The following is an 18,990-nucleotide window of genomic DNA, read 5'->3' on the forward strand; positions in this document are numbered from 1 at the left end:
GGCTACTCTTCAAGTCCACTGGGCATGGGAATAATATGCACTACTCAACAGTTTTAGCTATAAAGAACTTAATATAATTATTCTCTAAAGTCTGTGCAGGTTCCCAGTTTATTTCTGGCTTCACTTAAAGGCTTTGTTTTTCACCTATGAAGAGCTACATGGTTTGGTTCATGGCTGCCATAGTCCTATTATCAAAACAAATGAGGAGTCCTTGTGGCACCTTAGAGACTAACACATTTATTTGGGCATAAGCTTTCATGGGCTAGAACCCACTTCATCAGATGTATGAAGTAAAAAATACAGGAGTAGGTATAAATACATGAAAGGATGGGGGTTGCTTTACCAAGTGTTAGGTCAGTCTGAGATAAATCAATTAACAGCAGGATACCAAGGGAGGAAAAAAAACTTTTGAAGTGGTAAGAGAGTGGCCCATTACAGACAGTTGACAAGAAGGTGTGAGTAACAGTAGGGAGAAATTAGTATTGGGGAAATTAAGTTTAGGTTCTGTAATGACCCAACCACTCCCAGTATTTATTCAGGCCTAATCTAATGGTATCTAGTTTGCAAATTAATTCCAGTTCTGCAGCTTCACGTTGGAGTCTGTTTTTGAAGTTTTTTTTGTTTTTGAAGTTTTAAAACCTAAACTTAGCCCATGAAAGCTTATGCCCAAATAAATTTGTTAGTCTCAAAGGTGCCACAAGGACTCCTCGTTTTTTTTGCTGATACAGACTAACACAGCTACCACTGAAACTATAGTCCTGTTATGTCAGCTAAGATCAGTTAGTGCTTCTGTTAACTGTCATTTTGAGTGTGGAATTTGCTACTCCTGTTGATCTGATGAAGCCCAACTCTGTTAGCTTTTGGGGACTAGTGTTAAGTGGGCATCTGTTTACTCAAGCTTTTGTCCAGGAAAGAGATGGTGGAATACTTTAGGAGAGTGTCAAATGAGCTCATTCAGTTGACAGTGATCAACAACGTGTTATATTTATTTATACACCCAGAGACTTAGGGCCCAATCCAACTCCTATTGAAGCCAAAGGGAACATTTCAATTGACTTCAGTGTATTTTGGATCAGGCTTTTCCTAAAGGTTACAATGGGCCAGATTTTTAAAATAAAATACTTTTTAAAATCTGGTTCATTCTGTACAAAATGTATGAAGAGCTATATTTTCAAAGTGGCCCCAACCTGGCCTCCATTTGTGTCTGTGCAACTTTGGATATGCACCTCTCAAGCATTGGTCCATTACTAGATGGAAATGGTAGAATTATCAATAAACATGCAGAAAAGGCAGAAGTATTCAATAAATATTTCTGTTCTGTATTTGGGGAAAAACAGATGATACCATCTCATCATATGGTGGTGATAACATTATTTTCCCACTCCACTTGTATGTCTGGAGGATGTTAAACAGAAGTTATTAAAGTCAGACATTTTAAAATCAGCAGGTCCAGACAACTTGAATCCAAGAGTTTTTAAAAAGCTGGTTGAGGAGCTCACTTGACCGTTAATGTTGATTTTCAATAAGTCTTGGAGCACTGGGGAAGTTCCAGAAAAGTGGAAAAAAGCTAATATTCCAGTTTTTAAAAAGGGTTAACAGGGTGACCCGGATAATTATAGGCCTGTCAGCCTGACATCAATCCTGGGTAAGATAATGGAGTGGCTGATATGGGACTCGATTAATAAAGAATTAAAGGAGGGTAAATTAATGCAAATCAACATGGGTTTGTGGAAAATATATCCTGTCAAACTAACTTGATATCTTGTTTTGATGAGATTATAAATTTGGTTGATAAAGGTAATATATTAACATAGAATCATAGAATATCAGGGTTGGAAGGGACCTCAGGAGGTCATCTAGTCCAATCTCCTGCTCAAAGCAGGACCAATCCCCAACTAAATCATCCCAGCCAGGTCTTTGTCAAGCCTGACCTTAAAAACCTCTAAGGAAGGAGATTCCACCACCTCCCTAGGTAACCCATTCTAGTGCTTCATAATATACTCAGACTTCTGTAAGGTGTTTAACTTGGTATCACATGACATTTTGATTAAAAAGCTAGAATGGTATAAAATTTACATGGCACACATTAAATGGATTTAAAAACTGGCTAACTGATAGGTCTCAAAATGGAATTGTAAACAGGGAGTAGTCATAGAGCAGGTAAGTTTCCAGTGGGATCCAACGGGGATCAGTTCTTGGCCCTAGGCTATTTAACATTTTTATCAAAAACTTGGAATAAAACATAAAATCATCACTGATAAAGTTTGCAGATGACAAAAAATTGGGGGAGTGATAAATATTTAAGAGGACAGGTCAGTGATTGAAAGTTACCTAGATTGCTTGGTAAATTGGATGCAAGCAAACAATATGCATTTTAATAAGGCTAAATGTAAATGTATACATCTAGAAATGTGGTGTGTAAGCAGTGCCGGCTTTAGGCCAATTCCCCCGATTTCCCGGAATCGGGTCCCGCACCGAAGAGGGCCCCGTGCCTAAGAGGGCCCCACACCTTACTCACCCGGTGAGTCTGCTCCGGGTCTTCGGCAGCACTTTGGCGGTGTGGGGGTCTGCTCCGGGGCTGGGGGAGACGCGGAGCGGACCCCCCGCCGCCGAAGTGCCACCGAAGACCCGGACCGGGTATTCGAATCGGGCCCCGCAGGTCCTAAAGCCAGCCCTATGTGTAAGTCATACTTACAGATTAGGGGATTCTATCCTGGGAAGCAGTGACTCTGAAAAAGATTTGGGGGGCGTGGTGGATAATCAGCTTAACATGAGCTCCGAATGTGTCACTGTGGCCAAAAAAACTAACGTAATACTGAGATGCATAAACAGGGGATGTGAGTAACACCGGTAGTTTTACCTCTATATTTGGCATTGGTATGACTGCTACTGGAATACTGTGCCCAGTTCTGGTGTCTGCAATTCAAGAACAATCTTGATAAATAATAGAGGGTTCAGAGAAGAGCCACAACAATGATTAAAGGATTGGAAAACCTGTGATTGACTTAAATAGTTCAATCTCTTTATCTTAACAAAGACATTAAGGACTTGATTACAGTCTGTAAGTAACTACATGGGGAACAAATATTTAATAATGGGCTCTTCAGTCTAGCGGAGAAAAGTATAACATGATCCAATGGCTGGAAGTTGAAGCTGGACAAATTCAGATTAGAAATAACATGTAAATGTTTGACAGTGAGGGTAATTAACCATTGGAACAAGTGATTGTGGTGGATTCTCCATCACTGATAATTTTTAAATCAAGATTGAATGTTTTCCTAAAAGATCTGCTTTAGGAATTATTGGGGGGGAAGTTCCATGCCCTGGGTTATAGAGGAGGTCAGACTAATGATGATTCCTTTTAGCCTTGGAATGTTTGAATTTATGAGTCACTGACTCTTTATTTAACAATGCATAAAATGTTCCTATCACTTAGTCTTTGGTGAATAAACAAATCTGACAGTGAACAGGTTTGACCAAAGTCAACTATCTTGAACTCCTTCCATTTCTGTACAAATGGGTGCTGCTCATGTTCTGTAAATTCTATCACCTGCAGGCACAGGTAATTCGCAAATAATGTAAGTATGACTTTGAGCATGCACAGGAGGCCCCTTTTAAAAAGTTGTCCAAAAATAAGTATACTGTATCTTTTAGAACACTTTTGGCACCCAATACAGTGCATTCTGTGGTGTTTGAAAAAAGAGAGCTGTAGAGGTAATGGAAGAGGATAACTAAGGTATCTATTTAATATTGTATCATCAGCTTTTACTTATATTAAATATATATTCACTACATAAATCAGGGACTGCACATAAGGATGAAAATAGATATAATTTTCAAGTCTTAGTGGAAGTAGCATTTTTGAATGTGGGATTGATTTAAGGATATTTTGCTACAGTATTTGTCAGTGGTTTTAATCAAACTGGCCCTGAAATTCTGCACCAGACCTTGTCTTTAAGCAACTATGCTGAGTAGAAAAAAACAAAGAATTTTCATATTTCTTTATAACCTGTTGGGAATGAAGAGTAAAGCATTTCAAATGGAGCTATAAAATCAAACTTAAGATCTTTTGTTTCAGTTCAGTTATGGGCCCTTTGTGAATTATTGCAGACAATTCTTTATAATTTATCACACTGATTTTCTTAACTTGGATGAAGCCCAAACACAACTGAGGTAACATACAGATTGAATTACCGCTTACTTAAAAGGAGGATGGTCCCCCCAGGATAGAATGGGGTTCATTGACAGGCCGAGGACCTTCCTTTTTAGCTACCTGTGTTGTATTTAACCCTTTAACATTAGAAGCCCAGTTCAATAAAATATGTCATGACAGAAATGAAGAGTGTATTATTATTTTACCAGCACATGTAAAGAGAGCTGTACACATCTTCTCTGGCAAACTGTCTAGAGAAATTCAAAGGTAAGATGCACATCTCCCTTTGAATTAGCTATGAAATGCATTTGGTGTCAATGCTTTTGGGCATTGCTGAGTCCCTGGCTGCTGACAGCCATGTTGCTTTAAAAAAGACATTTGTTTAATTTGTATTGATCTAGGAGCAGCTTTACACAGGTATTTAGGTTTACAAAACTCCCACTAGATGCCTATCTGTATCTTTAGGCACCGAAATACTTTTGTAAAGCTGGCTTCTCGCTGTCAATTAGACAATGTACGGTAGGGTTGGGAGAAGAGGATGGGCTGCTGCTTTGGATGATTTATGTTGCAGCTCCTTTAGTATTGTGTTTTTAAATTGTGTCACTGGTGCCCAGAGCTTTGGATGGGCACCTATTGGTCTGGAGTTGCTTTGTTTTAAATCAAAATCTAAATGAATACATGAATGGATCAATGTGTGGCCATGCAGTGCTTTACAGAGACTATAAATACTTTCTGCTTGTTTTAGTGCCACAGTCATAAAGTGATCATTAAAACATTTTGTTTACATCTTTGACATATTTTTTAATGGCCAGTATTGAAGCAGGTCAGAAGTAGGTTTATATTCTCTCACACTGGGTCCCCATACTGCCAATGACATACAATTGATGTCACATTTTACCAAAATAGCCACTGCCGGCAGCAGACTCAGAACTGTCAATGGAAAACTAAATACACTGGTTTGCCATATACCATGTGCAACCCTCCCCATTTCTAAAAGGTTGTTCAATGTGTAAGTCAGCAGCAAATGTTGCCCACTCTTTTCAAAAGCATTTCTGTTTATTCATGGTACAAATTGCTTCTAAGTGTCTGACTTTCCTTATTGATGGGCTGAGTAAATGTTATGAATTATTTTATTTTATCATTATGGTAGTGCATAGAGACCTCAATTGAGGGCTTATTGAGCGAGACAGTTTATAGGCAGATAGAGAGTCCCTGTCCCAAAGAATTTACAATCTAAGGTTCCAATCCCACAAATACCAAGGCATGTGCTTAACTTCGTCATGTGAGGAGTCCCATTTATAGGATTATGGGCTACTTAAAAAGATAAACAAAGGAAGTGTTATCTTCCTCCTTTAACAAATAGGGAACTGTGGCACAGAGAGATTAAGGGCTCGATCCTGAGCACACATGTCCTAATTAGGTAAAACTCTTAAGCTAATGCTTAACATTAAGCACTTCAATAGCCTCATGGGCTTTTTAAGCACAATCTCCAATTAAGTAAGGTGCAAAACACACTTGTCTTGATGTGCTATGCTTATAAGAAGTTCTCATTATTATTTCTCAATGCTGCTCAAACTAACAATCTCAGAATGATGTTCAGAAAAGACCGCATACTTACAGTTGTGCCCTTATTTCATAGCTTTGGCTTATGATGTTGAATACCATTAAGGAATGTATTTTTAAAAGAGCTAAAGCTCAGGTTCCCTTTTTACAGGAGCAGTTTGTGGGCGTAGATCTGACGTGTTCCTTTAACTACTTGGTTTGCACCTGCAGACACACAGCTTAAGGTGCAAAACCTCAGATTTGTGCCCTTAGTTGAATTTATAGGTACAAAACAGGATGCCTTTTTTAAAACATGGCCACTGTGCTCAAATACAGCTGCAATACAATACTCTTGGATGTCAGAGCTGTTGCATACCTGCCTTGTAAACCTCTCTGAGAAGCAACTGACTTTCCTGACGTGCTGTTTGCATCTTTAAGGACTTAGGACTTTTTCAATAAAAATAAATTTAATTTGTGGCTACATTTCAAGTCAGTTGGTCTGATGGTAGAAATGGAGCAGTACCAGCTTTGGATTTAAAGTAGTCGTGTGGCTGAGTCTCTTGCTGTAGCTTTTATGTGGTTGGGTGAGACATTCTTAGAAACCCCAAACATTCTTGAAGATCCTAAACTGGAGACATTCACAATTCCTCCCTCCGTTTTTGCCATTAATCCTTCATGTTTTAGCAAGCACTGAAGTTAATGCAACGTACACTCTTTCCTGTCAAATTGGGCCCCCTCCCTCCTTTTTTCTCTTGAATAAAGCAGTCTGTTCCTTCCAGTCCATACTCTTGTAAATCAAAGGGATAGATGTCAACACATGCCATACCCAAGTATAAACTTCCCTTTTTTAATTAAATGGGATTCTGACATTTGGTTTGAAGAAGTGTTTGTTTTTTTAAAAATATGTAAAGGATATCAGCTGCTTTTATTTAGTTTTTAGTAAAATCTGAATTTCCTCTGATACCACAAATAATTGTGCAAAATCCTTTCGGATGCCATTTCACAGTTCCTTACAGGGAGGTGGAGGCAGGGCTGGCTCCAGGCACCAGAGAAGGAAGCAGGTGCCTGGGGCATCCAATAGAAAGGGGTGGCAGTTCGTCAGTTGCTGGGGTGGGGCACGTCCGGGTCAGCGGTGGCGGCACTTCGGCGGCAGCTCAGTCAGCCCGTTTCAGTCTTCAGCGGGAATTCGGCGGTGGGTCCTTCACTCCCTGTCCTCCTCTTCGGTGGCATTTTGGCGGCAGCTCAATCGGGTTTTTCTTCTTCTTTTTTTTTTTTTCCGCCACTTGGGGTGGCAAAAAAGCTGGAGCCGGCCCTGGGTAGAGGTGGGGGAATGTAGAGAGTCTTGGCATTAAAGGCTTCCACAACCTAAGAATCAGCACTTTCAAGTACGCATCATAGCACAGAGACTCTTTTGTATAAGGTGAAATTTTTCTTGCTTGTCTCTTTGGTTATGTTTTCAGAACTATTTGAGAAAACTGACCGCACAGCTATTGCTGCCTCTTCTGCCCTTTGCTCAGCATGGTACAATAACTGATTATGTAGTCTTGAAGCAAACTGTTCTCTCTCCCCCCATCAATTGGTCCATCACATCATCTTTTGAGACTGGAGACTTTCCAGTATCTTTCTAGCATATACTATCCAAGCATTTTTATTATTTGTTAAGAGCCAAGTGTGTTTTGAGGAAGAAACCACCTTGCTCAGCTCCGGTCTAGATCCTGCACCATTAAAGTCAATGCAGGTTTTCCACTGAATTCAGTGGGCATAACATCAAGAGGTAGTTCAGTTTCATATTGCAAAGCAACATAGGCATTTTAAGGAAGGTGAGGACCACAGATAAACTCCCCAAGGTTTGTCTGTTAGTTTATAGCAAGCTAGAGTGTGAATTTAGAGTTACTAGCTCAGGGGTTCTCAACCTTTTTCTTTCTGAGCTTGCCCCCCCCCATATGCTATAAAAACTCCACAGCCCACCTGTGCCACAACAACTGTTTTTCTCCATATAAAAGCCAGGGCCAGTATTAAGGGGTAGCAAGCAGGGCAATTACCCAGGGCCCCATGAAGTTAAGTTGCTCAGGCTTCAGCTTCATCCCTGGGTGTTGGGGCTCGGGGTCCCAGGCTGCAGGCCGGCTGGGCAAGGCTTTGGCTTTGGCTTTCTGCCCTGGGCCCTAGTGAATCTAACACTGGCCATGCATGGCAGACCCCCCGAAACCTGCTTATGGCCCCCCTCTAGCTGAGAACCACTGTACTAGCTACTTCACACTAACTCCCAATGTGGACACTCGTAGTGTGTGATGAGAGTGCTTTTGTGCGCTTTAGCCTAATGTGCAGTACGGGTGGCCATATGGAGAGTTACTCTGGAGTAGCTTGCATGCTGTAAATTCACACAAGAGCTTGCTGCACCCTAACTTCCTCATGTAGACAAGCCTGTGGTCTTCCTGGGCAGGGCTTTCAGTAGGTATGTTGTTGAATGCTAAGGGGAGAAATCTCACAGTTCATATCTTGTCTTTTCTGCATTTGTATCTTGTGCAGGACTTCTGTTGATCGCAGTGTGAATTCTGTGATTGAGAAATTCTACTCCTCCTATTTTCTAATACAAGAACAAGGGGACAGCCAGCAAAACTGAAAGGCAGCAAATTCCAAACTGAGGAAAGAGGAGACTCTTCCACATAATGCAGAATTATCCTGTGGAACTCACTGCCACAAGAAGCCAAGAGCTTTGTAGGATTAAAAAAGGGCTTAGTGTCATGACTGGGCAGTCAGGCCTACTTTGGGCAGAACAGTGTCAGTCAGAGGCCAGGAGCAGCACTAAAGGCCAGAGCTGGAGTCAGAAACCAGGAGTTGGAACCCAGGGATAGAAGTCCAAGACCAAACCGAGTGGCAGGTCCATCACTACAGCTGTCAGAGGAGCCCACCTTGTAGTACAGATGATTCCTGAAACTTCTGGGTTTAAATAGGGTGCCTGGACCAATAGGGGATGACAAGAGAAGCTGTCAGTTTGGCCTTCTGAGGAGGTATTTCCTGTGGTATTTATCTCCACAGTATCTATACGGTAGTGTATGCGGGCATACCCTATGGCTGCTGGGTAATAGTGTGGAGGTGGTGGCTGCCTGCCTGACACCCCGCAGATCCAGGTTCCTGCCCCATCTCTGCAGCATCCAACACTTAAACATTTATATGGATAACATACATATCCAAAATTATAATAGTTGATATTAAAAATAAGTAAGAGGCTTGAAAGGGGAACAGCTTCTCATGCTTCTAACTATTAAGGTTTAGGAGAAACTTTTTCTAGGGGAAGATTATCCCATAATTGCCTACTCTGAGTTTCTTGCACCTTCCTCTGAAGCATCTGTTGGTGACTAGATGAATCACTGATCTGATCTTGCTATGTTGCTATGTTGCTTTTCAATCCTTGGTCCTTTAAGACAGGGAGAGGTTGGGAGAAGGATTTTATTTGGTATCTGGGTTGGTGGGTATTTTGTTTATGGACAGCCTTTGTTGCCTACCTTGAAGGTCCAAATGTGTCTATAGTATCCCTTCATTAGCCATAGAAGAGTGTTCATGTCACTGGGTCTCAAGCAAGGAATAGGATTCACCTCCTCAAGAATACAGTTTACTTGCATATGACATGCAATACATGACATGCATCTTGGGCTCTGTAGCACTCCTTTGTTATTCATTTTGTGTCCTGGTACTGTCTTTTGTGGAATTACCTTCAGGATGGTACCTAGAGGCACATGGGTTGGGACGAAGCTTCCCCTGGGGGAGGCTAGCTCCCTGTCCCACCTCTTCCACCCATGGCCCCGCCCACACTCCACCCCGGGCCCTGCCCCCTGCTCCGCCTGAGGCCCTGCTCAGCCTGCGGGGACGGGGGGTGAGGAGGGATGCGTGATTGGCAGGCAGGAACGTCTCACAGAGGTGGGGGGTGAAGAGGGATGTGACAGGCGGAGGGAGTCTCACGGGGAATGGGGTGGAGGAGAGGAGGGACGTGATGAGTGGCGGGGACCTCTGGAGAGGGTGGGGGTGGAGTGGAGGAGAGGAGGGACTTATCAGGCAGCAGCAGGTGGTGGGTGTCTTGGAGAAGGGGCAGAACAGGGAAGGGAAGAGGCAATGCACAGGTGGGGCCACCACAGCCCAGGTGTCCGGTGGCAGGGTGCCAGCTGCACCAGGGGAAGCTTAGCCTCCCCTGACCCCATGTACAGGCAGTGATGCCCATTCACATATGCATGTCTATACTAGATAGACTTCAGAGGTCTCCTAGGTGCCTGCTGCAATATAATCTGGCTTCTTGGCAGATAGAAATACCTGTGAGCTCCTTATATCCCTTCTGATCACTCATGAAATATTCTTCTGATGACATTCTCATCAGATGTCATCAAATGTAGGCACCTGGCACCAGCATAGGTGCTGCTTTAGGGGAATGATTTCCTGCACAAGAGACCTCACAAAATGCAGTCACTGTAGTCCATTTAAAGTCATTATTATTTAGCACCCAGGTCTGAGTGAAATTGTTCAACTGGTGCCATCTAAATATATGGACATGAGAGTAGGCAGCCAGTCTCTATGGCCCTATGCACATCTGATGTGGGTACTGAGGTCAGGCTTCCCAGTCAGGAAAATCCAAATGACTGTCGGTCCTGAGCATCTGTGGTTAAGGGGATATGCCATCACTAATCCTAAACTGGGCTGGATTAATTTTCTAAAATAAAAAACAGCTTTGCCAGCCACTTAAAGAGAATCGTGGGCCTGTGTAAATTGAGTGCAGTGGTGTGGAATCAGGAAAGAAAGACATCTGAACAAGTTGCCACTCCTGTTGTCTCTGTAGCATTCCCTCTGCGTCCAGGGTAAAATAGGTGCCAGGGTGTGGCACCTTGCTCCCTTAGTCCGCAGTTATTGAAAGGTATGTATAACTTTTTGTCTGAATGGAGCCTGCACTTTGCTGTGACTATAGTACAACCATATCATGTTTTATTTCTTAAATTAAGTTTCCCATAATGCTCTTGATGTTTATAGCCTCAGGCAGAAGTTTTAAAACGTTGTGAGCAAATGTACTAGTTTGTTCTAACCAGTGCCTGCAGCCTCCCATTCAGTTGTGCAATTCTCTAACCCCAGTGGAGCCTGGGCTAACCGGAACCCTCAAATCTAGCAATTGTGAGAGCAGTCCACACTCTTTTATGTGATAGAACAGGTATGATGGAATGCAAGTCAGGTAGCAGCACCACTCTGGGGCCTAGCAGCAAGGTTCATCTTTGAGATATGGATGGGAACCTGAAGTGCAAGTCACAAAACCCAATAGCAATGGTTTGGAATGAATAGCAGACACACCAATATCCAGAAAGCAAAAACCAGTCGATTGCATATTTGCGTACGTTTTTGAAAATTTGCACATGAAAATTTGAGAGTGCAGGATAGAGGATGGAGTGAAGGGGAAGAGGAACTCCAGAATGGTTTTGAAAAAATAACCCTCACCTCACCACTGCATTTCCTTACTTTAAAAAAGTAACCTTCTCTCCAACAGATTTCATACTGGGCACTCCATTATTCAACACCCACTTGCCCTCAGTCAGATCTAAGTTCAGATCTGAATGTTTTGGCTCAAATCTCGGGCTATGGGGACTGAAGGTATTGGTCAAGAAAACATGGTTGTAGTTTGTAAGAGATCTCTCTCTCTCTCTCTGACCCTTCACCATATTATGTTGTGTGACAAAGTTCCTCCTCTATCTTGGTGGGTCCTGCGCTCATTGGCGGATTTTCCTGCCTCAGAGATTCACCAGGTGGGTTGGGGAACAGCCCAGAGACCTTCCCCTCTGGAAGAACCCACAGTCCAGGTCAATTGGGAGGTTTGGGGGGAAGCTGGGCCCGCCCTCTACTTCAGGTTCCAGCCCAGGGCCCTGTGGACTGCAGCTGTCTATAGTGCCTCCTGTAACTGCTGCATGACAGCTACAACTCCCTGGGCTACTTCCCCATGGCCTCCTCCAAACACCTTCCTTATTCTCACCACAGGACCTTCCTCCTGGTGTCTGATAACACTTGTGCTCCTCAGTCCTCCAGCAGCACACCCTCTCACTCTCCGCTTCTTGCTCCCAGCTCCTCACACTCACCCCACAAACTGAAGTGAGCGCCTTTTAAAACCCAGGTGCCCTGATTAGCCTGCCTTAATTGATTCTAGCAGCTTCTTCTTAATTGGCTCCAGGTGTCCTAATTAGCCTGCCTGCCTTAACTGGTTCTAGCAGGTTCCTGATTACTCTAGTGCAGCCCCTGCTCTGGTCACTCAGGGAACAGAAAACTACTCATCCAGTGACCAGTATATTTGCCCTCTACCAGACTCCTGTACCCCACTGGTCTGGGTCTGTCACAGTAGGTACTATATGCATACGGTAAATTGTCCACATTACATTCTCTCAAAACTCTCCATCCTTCCCTCCTATTATCTACGCTCTAGAATTGGGTACGAAAAAAATAAGAAAAACTACTCTGCATACATAAAATCAGAAATAGACAATCTACGACAATTCAATTTCCAGCCTTTTAAATGGCAGACTTCTGGGTTGAGCAAAATAGGTTCAGTTTTCCTGTCTGTAACTGTTTTCAGACACCAGTTAAATTGTCTTTCTCTCATGCTTGTGAGAGGAATGAATATATGTAAAATGATAGGTATGCATAGTATGGCCATGCATCCTTGGGAACCAAGTAAATCAGAAAATAGGGGTATTTGCATAGACCCCAAAAAAGTTTAAATAAAGCCTCACAGATCTATTTATGGGGGGGAAATAATGTGAAATATGTTCTACTTTATTTCCAGCACCCAGGAATTGAAAAATATGCCGAAGCTGAATCCTGCATTATTTTAGCCCATAAATGGCTGCCTAAGACATTAAATAATCTATTGAAAATGTAAGAAAAATAATAGACCCAGCAAACATTACTATGTACTATGCCCCTTTCTTGGTCGCTAAACATCAACTAAATTGTGTTGTCAAGTGCCACATAAGATCAGGCACAATCTAGAGCACATGCCATAGCCATAAAGTGTGTATGAGTGTGTACACATGACTTGCCCTTCAGTTTATTGACATTCATGCCACAATATTCTGCAGTCTGTAGTGCTCTATGTGGGTAATAATCTATTGATGGCACAGGTTCCAGCACAGGATTTACACAATGTTTAACCTTTATATTATTGTTACAAAGTAGTTTTTAGAAAACATTGTCTGGAATAGTCCAATGTGGAACAATCTTTTGTAGTCTTTTGTAATCTGTTGTGTCTTTGGTCTTCCAGTTGTTCCAATAATATTAGCCCTACTTGGAACAATGTTCTATGTTCATTCAAATAAGACAATAACTCAGTTGGCCATTCTGGGTTTGGCAGTCAGAATAAGGCACCTTGAACATCATGCTCTATATTTACATTTAGTCTCAGACATGAAGGTAGTTGTGAAGGTATTATCTTTAGTTTCGGTAGGTTTTGTGGCAGTCCTATTGTTATACCAATAGAATAAAAATCAGCAGGATCTTATTAAGAGGGATAAGGCAAAGATGCCACATTTATTGTAAATATAATGATAAAGCAAAAGATAAAAGTAAACAACGTTGTTTGACTACTTATTCCTATCACTACTTATTCCTTATACACACACACACACACATGTGTATGTATATATATTCATTCACACAATCATTCATTCAAGTTTTGTATAGGTGTTATAGTTATCAGCCTAGAAGTTTCTCATGCCAAGTTACTGGCCAGCTATCTTGGTCATGAGGATGGAGCCGAGTCTGTGTCAGGTGCACCTGATGCTCCTGGAGGCTGGCAGCAGAACCAGAGACTCAAAGTCCTCAGTCTTGAGAGTCCATTCTTATAGGAATTAATTCCTATGTTAGTCTATGGGAGCTGTTTCATTCTGCTGTTGCTGACTCGATCAGCAGATGGTACATTCCTGGGCACATTCCTGGTGGCTCCAAACTGTCTGAAGTTTGTGTTTCTCATCCTTCCAGGTGATGGGGTGGATCCCAGTTTACCCTCCGGGGGTTCTGGTGGTCCACTTTACACATTCTTCGGCCGATGGATACTCTCTTTCTAGGCTGGCACCTCCCTAACCATTCATGTACATCAAGCATTCAACAACATACATTCCATATCTTAATCATATTTTAATTTACTGTCTCCACCACTTTCAGGGTGTGTGCTAATTCATTGGAGATTCCCGGCCCTTTAATCACAGAGGGTGGGGGTCTAGGAGCCGTTGCTGTTACAATGAAGTGAAAGTCACTTAACGGCTTATAGTGTTTGTTTACATTGTATCAATTACTTCAAGAACAAAGTCAATTAACTTGTTTGTAAGTTTTACATAGTAATAAAGTATCTTTCACAGGATAGATACAATCAATGGTTTCTACAGACAGTAGCTTACAAGTTTTAACAGAAGACCCAAGAGATTTTTGTACTTGGTGAAACTGTTGGATTTTAAAGTGTGGGGGACAAATTATTGGGGGGTCACTGTCACTTGGGGGAATCACTGTTAGTACCTTCTTTAATATCCCTACACTATCAGATCTTCTGGCTTGCACTGGGTCAGGACTGGGTGATGATTCAATTCATAACACTGAATCAACTGCATTTGCTGTTATAGCAACAATGTCCCACCCTAGTGATAGCATTCATTGGGTTGCTGGAGACCCTGACCGCTTGTGGTCACAAAATGTTCCACTGCACTTTGAGTGAGTGTAGAGTTGTTAACCCCAATAACCTAATTTGTGTAATTTTGGGAGCCTAAGTTCTTCCATCAGTGGGAGCTCAGTATGGTGTTCTCCTTGCCTTCCTGCCCTAAAATTTTGTGTGGTGATGTGGTGTGCCATTAAACTAGCTGTTGTATTCATCTACAAGAGGTGGCTCAATGGTTGCTGAAACTTACTTCGTTGAAATGTTGGGATGCTCCATTGGTTAATGTTGAGAAGGTGCTTAGAGATTCTCTGTTGAAAGATATTGCAGAAGCACAACAAATTGTTAATTATTATTGTTTATCATTTTAATACTGACCACGAGATGGTTCCTGCTCCTTTGAAGTCAATGGCAAAACTGACTTCAGTGGGAGCAAAATCAGGCCCCAAGTATTTGAGTCTGGAAGCAAGATACACTCTGGAGGCAGAGGAGGATCACTGGGAATGATTTCTGCTGCTCTGCTCAAACCCAGGGTTGCTCAAATTGTCAGGGGACCTGCTTGCAGCTCTCTCCTATTAAGGCTAAGATGTGAACCCTTTGTTTTTAAAATAGCTAAATGAAGGCAGCCCTTACTCATGTGGGTACTCCCATTGACTTCAGTGAAACAATCATCTGATTAAGTTCAGTAGAATGGGGTCCTTAAATTGGTAAATTCTAATATTTGAAAGGATTTTCCCTTCAATGGAAAAATGTTGCTGACATAATTAAAAGGACATGAACATTTCATCAACTGAAAAATGTGAGTTACTTTGGAAGGATGTGTAAAACTAGAAGCAATGTTTTTTTTTTCTAAGTCAGAATCATAGCAAAGGGTTATTTTCAAACTTTATGAAAAACACACTTTGGCAGTTTATATCTCCACCATCCAAGTGTATTCTGGGATTCTGGATTCAAAAACATTCTAACCATGAAAACACAACATTTAAAAATACACCGTCTGCATGGTTTCTCTGCCTCGCTTCAGCATCTCCAAGTTTGTTTCAGACAAACTAAGAACTTTGTTGTGGAATGACTGTTTGAATTTAGGTTTCTTAAAATATAAGTGTAGCCTTACACCCATTGTGGGTGTACATCCAGCGGTTCAACCAGATTATTTTAAAATCATCTGGCTATTTCACTGCATGTCAGAAGATCTGTCTTCTTAGTTATAAAGTATGTGATGGGTTGATTAAAACAACTCACAAAGCCATTAAATGAACAGATAAAATGTAGAATGTGTGATGTAGGGTTCTGTTAATTATAACGTCTGGGGGATCTGTGAAAGTTGCATGGCAGTTGAATCATACTTGATTTTTAAGTGCATCATGATGCTGTAGTACTATGAATATTTTTATATAAAGTTATATGCCTAAGAGTCCTTTTTGAAATTGATGAAATCTTCATTCTTGATGCTGTAACTGACCATAAAATAATTAGTCTCCCTGCACAGCTGGAAGTGAGCTAAAACAGGCAAGCATAACAGCGTAGAACCACATGAAAACTTTAGAGGAGAAGGAAGGAGGTCAAAGAGGTCAGGGAGAACACCCATGGGAACTAGGGAGAAGGAGATAGTGTTAGACTGTTTCACTGTGTTGGAGACAGCTAGGTCAAATGTATAGGATTGGCCATCCCTAGAATATATTATCATTCATTGTGACTGTTTCTACTGAATTATTTTAGAGCCACGTTATATAGCTTTATAGAATATAAATTGGATATATCAGTGTTAGTTCAGTAGAAACTGTTTAATTGGGACAGCTCAGTTTATTCTATTTCATCCCAATTATGGCTATCCAGAGTTGTTGTAGTTAATGATAAACATTTTGGAAGGTTTATTACACCTCACGCTTCAGGTTTTAAGCCAATCTCTTACTATTAGAGACCAGGATGAGACCTAATTTGAAAGACAAGTTATGCCACATTTACCTACAGCAAAGTTCTGACACCTTCCTCTGAAGCATCTGGTGCTGGCCACTGTCAAAGACAGGACACTGGACTGGTGGGACCATGGGTCTGACCCAGTATGGCAATTCCTATGTCTCTAATTATGCAACCAACTTGTTTAAACAAAGTTTACCTTAATGTTGGCAGCTCAGTTCGTGCAACTGAAGCATGATAATTTATGAACATTTAATTACTGAATACAATGGATGAATTTATCATTTCTCACCAATTTAAAATATCTAACCATTAAAATATAACAGATAAGTGTGTTACTGGTAATTTCCCAGTTGCCATTAGCATGAAACAGTCTGAAAGTAAAAGAAAATAATTGTGACCATTAAGTGTCATATTGACACTCTAATGATAACCAACCGATCAGTTAGGCTAACTTGTCCCCATGGGTTGTCTGAGGAAAGTGACATTTGCATCTTTTTTTGCAAGCCAAGTCTTTATTGTATGGGAATTCTCAGAACATTCTTTTGTTTTCCAATTTCCATAAAATGGAGGCTATGTACCCAGAATCAGAGACATCAGAAATGGAACATAGTTCCTTAAGGAGAGAATAATGGAACCATAAAAGAGTCTAACTTGCTTGATGCTTTGTTTTACACAAATGAGGAGTGCAGGGACTGCTCCCTGGTAGACTTGAGGCTGCACATTATTCTGGAGAGGACAGAGAGGAAGTAACGCCATAGCCATGTCCCCAACTTCACAGTGCCTTGCAGAGCAGCTTATCGGGTAGCTTGGGAGGTATCACGTCTTGGTTCCACACCCCCTCAGCTACAGCCCAATAATAAATCCAGCCCTCAGTAAATTAAGGAATATTGCTCCTGCAAGACCAAGTGACAGTGGTAGGGAAAGTGAGCCCTTTTGCAACTCAGAAGGGACCTTCTTGGCCCCAAAGCCTGTGTATTGTGTAATGTATTTGTTATCCAATAAAGAAGTATTTGTCTGACTTACGGTGTTCCCCAGGGCTATAGCTAGATGTCCCCCCAGATGAGGAAAGGATTGGGGCTATCCACTCTCTCACAAACGTACCCCAGAATCTTTTGCCTTGCTTTAAAGTGATCCAGTGAGGAGAGTGCCACAGGAGCCAGTGGCAAGGGTAAACATATTGAGGGGCAAGCAAGTGAGGGCCTGGTTCTTCCTGTGGGGGAGTGAGGGGAGGCAGGAGTCTCCTGGAGGGGGGTGGTGCAAGAGGGATCCAGGATCTCCCTGTAGGGTTGCAAGGGGGACAAGGATCTCCCTGCTGGGAGCAAGGAAAATAAATCAATGAAAATATTGGATTTTTTTTGTTTTTTTTTTAAAGAAGCCCAGGGAGGCACTTTCCCATCATCATCTCACATATGGTATCTCAGGTGGTGGTTTCTCATCACCAGTGCCTAAAGCCTGCCCTGTTCACTTTTTCTCCAGGACCCATGGGACTACAAATATTGGGGCCATTCTTGCATTCTTTGCAAGGGTCCCTTTGTCTTCACTGAAAGACCTGGGTGCGCAGGGAATACAGAGTCAGGACTGCACTCCTGAGAGTATTGATTATAACATGCTTCTTAAGGAACAGAAAGGCAGATGACTGACAATTGAACTGACCCCTTTCCTTCATTCTCTACCCTGTTTTTGCTCTAGTCCTCTGTGATGTCTGTCTGCTTTGCACGTTTTCACCCCAACCTGGTTGTTGGTGGAACATACTCTGGCCAAATTGTCCTGTGGGATAATCGCAGTCACAGGAGGACTCCAGTTCAGCGTACACCCCTTTCAGCTGCTGCTCACACGGTAAGGCTCAATGTCATTGCGAAGAAACATTCAACATGAAGTGCAGATCTCTTAGCCTGAGCTACTGCTACAATGTTGTATTTTTTGTTACATGCAAGAAAATAAGAGAATGGATTTTTAAGGGGGGGGGGGGAATGGATGGGAAACAGACTAGGCGACAGCTTCCTGCATGTGCTCAAAGGGTGATGGCTGGCCCGCGGTTGGGTGTTTAGGAAGTCTCCCCACAGTGTATGACCAAACAAGGGCATCTCACAATAATGGTCCAGTGCTGTGCGGAGTGCAGGGACAACTTGCTCCTGATGCCCACCTGGGGAATAAGTCTTCAGAAAGGGATATGGATAAGGCAGAGTTCATGATTCCTCCCCACGCCCCCTCAGTACTGGTCCATGGATTGGAGCCAGCTCACTGTGGGAGCAATCTGTTCTCGTAATGAGGATGAAGTTAATTGCATGCACACAGAAACCCCAAGCAGCTGTGCACAGTCATTGTGGGGTGGTGCAGGGCAGGGCAGTAGCTTAAATGCCTGATTTAGCCCCAACTAGGTTGGGATTGTTCTGGGGACATAAGGGAGAACAACTAGGAATAATGGGACGAATTTTAGCAAAGGGTATGTAGACTGAACATCAGGAAAATTTCTTAATGATGAGATCTTTTAGGCTGCGGAATAAACTTCCAATAGGCGATTACCTGAAATATAAAGAAACTGAACTGGACAAAGGAAGAAAATGATCCTGTGCTGGCAGGGGGATAGATCAGATGACCTAGTAGATCTTTTCCACCTCTCACTTCTGTGATTCTCTGATTATACCTTTGTAATTTGCTGTTCAAGTTTCAACCTTTAGTTTGTTGTGACAATGTAATCCGTGGGGTTAAAAGTCAAAAT

General features: G+C 42.1%; 1 protein-coding gene across 3 annotated transcripts in view; it reads left to right on the plus strand.

Annotated features, from left to right (window-relative positions):
• Positions 1-18,990, plus strand: part of DYNC1I1 (dynein cytoplasmic 1 intermediate chain 1) — a 245,094-nt gene that overhangs the window by 170,666 nt on the left and 55,438 nt on the right. For all 3 annotated transcript variants that reach the window (XM_034760492.1, XM_034760494.1, XM_034760493.1), the window contains exon 11: positions 17,961-18,107. In XM_034760492.1, coding sequence (XP_034616383.1) covers positions 17,961-18,107 — 147 coding nt within the window. The remainder of the gene's footprint in view (positions 1-17,960; positions 18,108-18,990) is intronic.

The sequence above is a fragment of the Trachemys scripta genome, chromosome 2 (genome assembly GCF_013100865.1).
Source record: "Trachemys scripta elegans isolate TJP31775 chromosome 2, CAS_Tse_1.0, whole genome shotgun sequence".
NCBI lineage: Eukaryota > Metazoa > Chordata > Testudines > Emydidae > Trachemys > Trachemys scripta.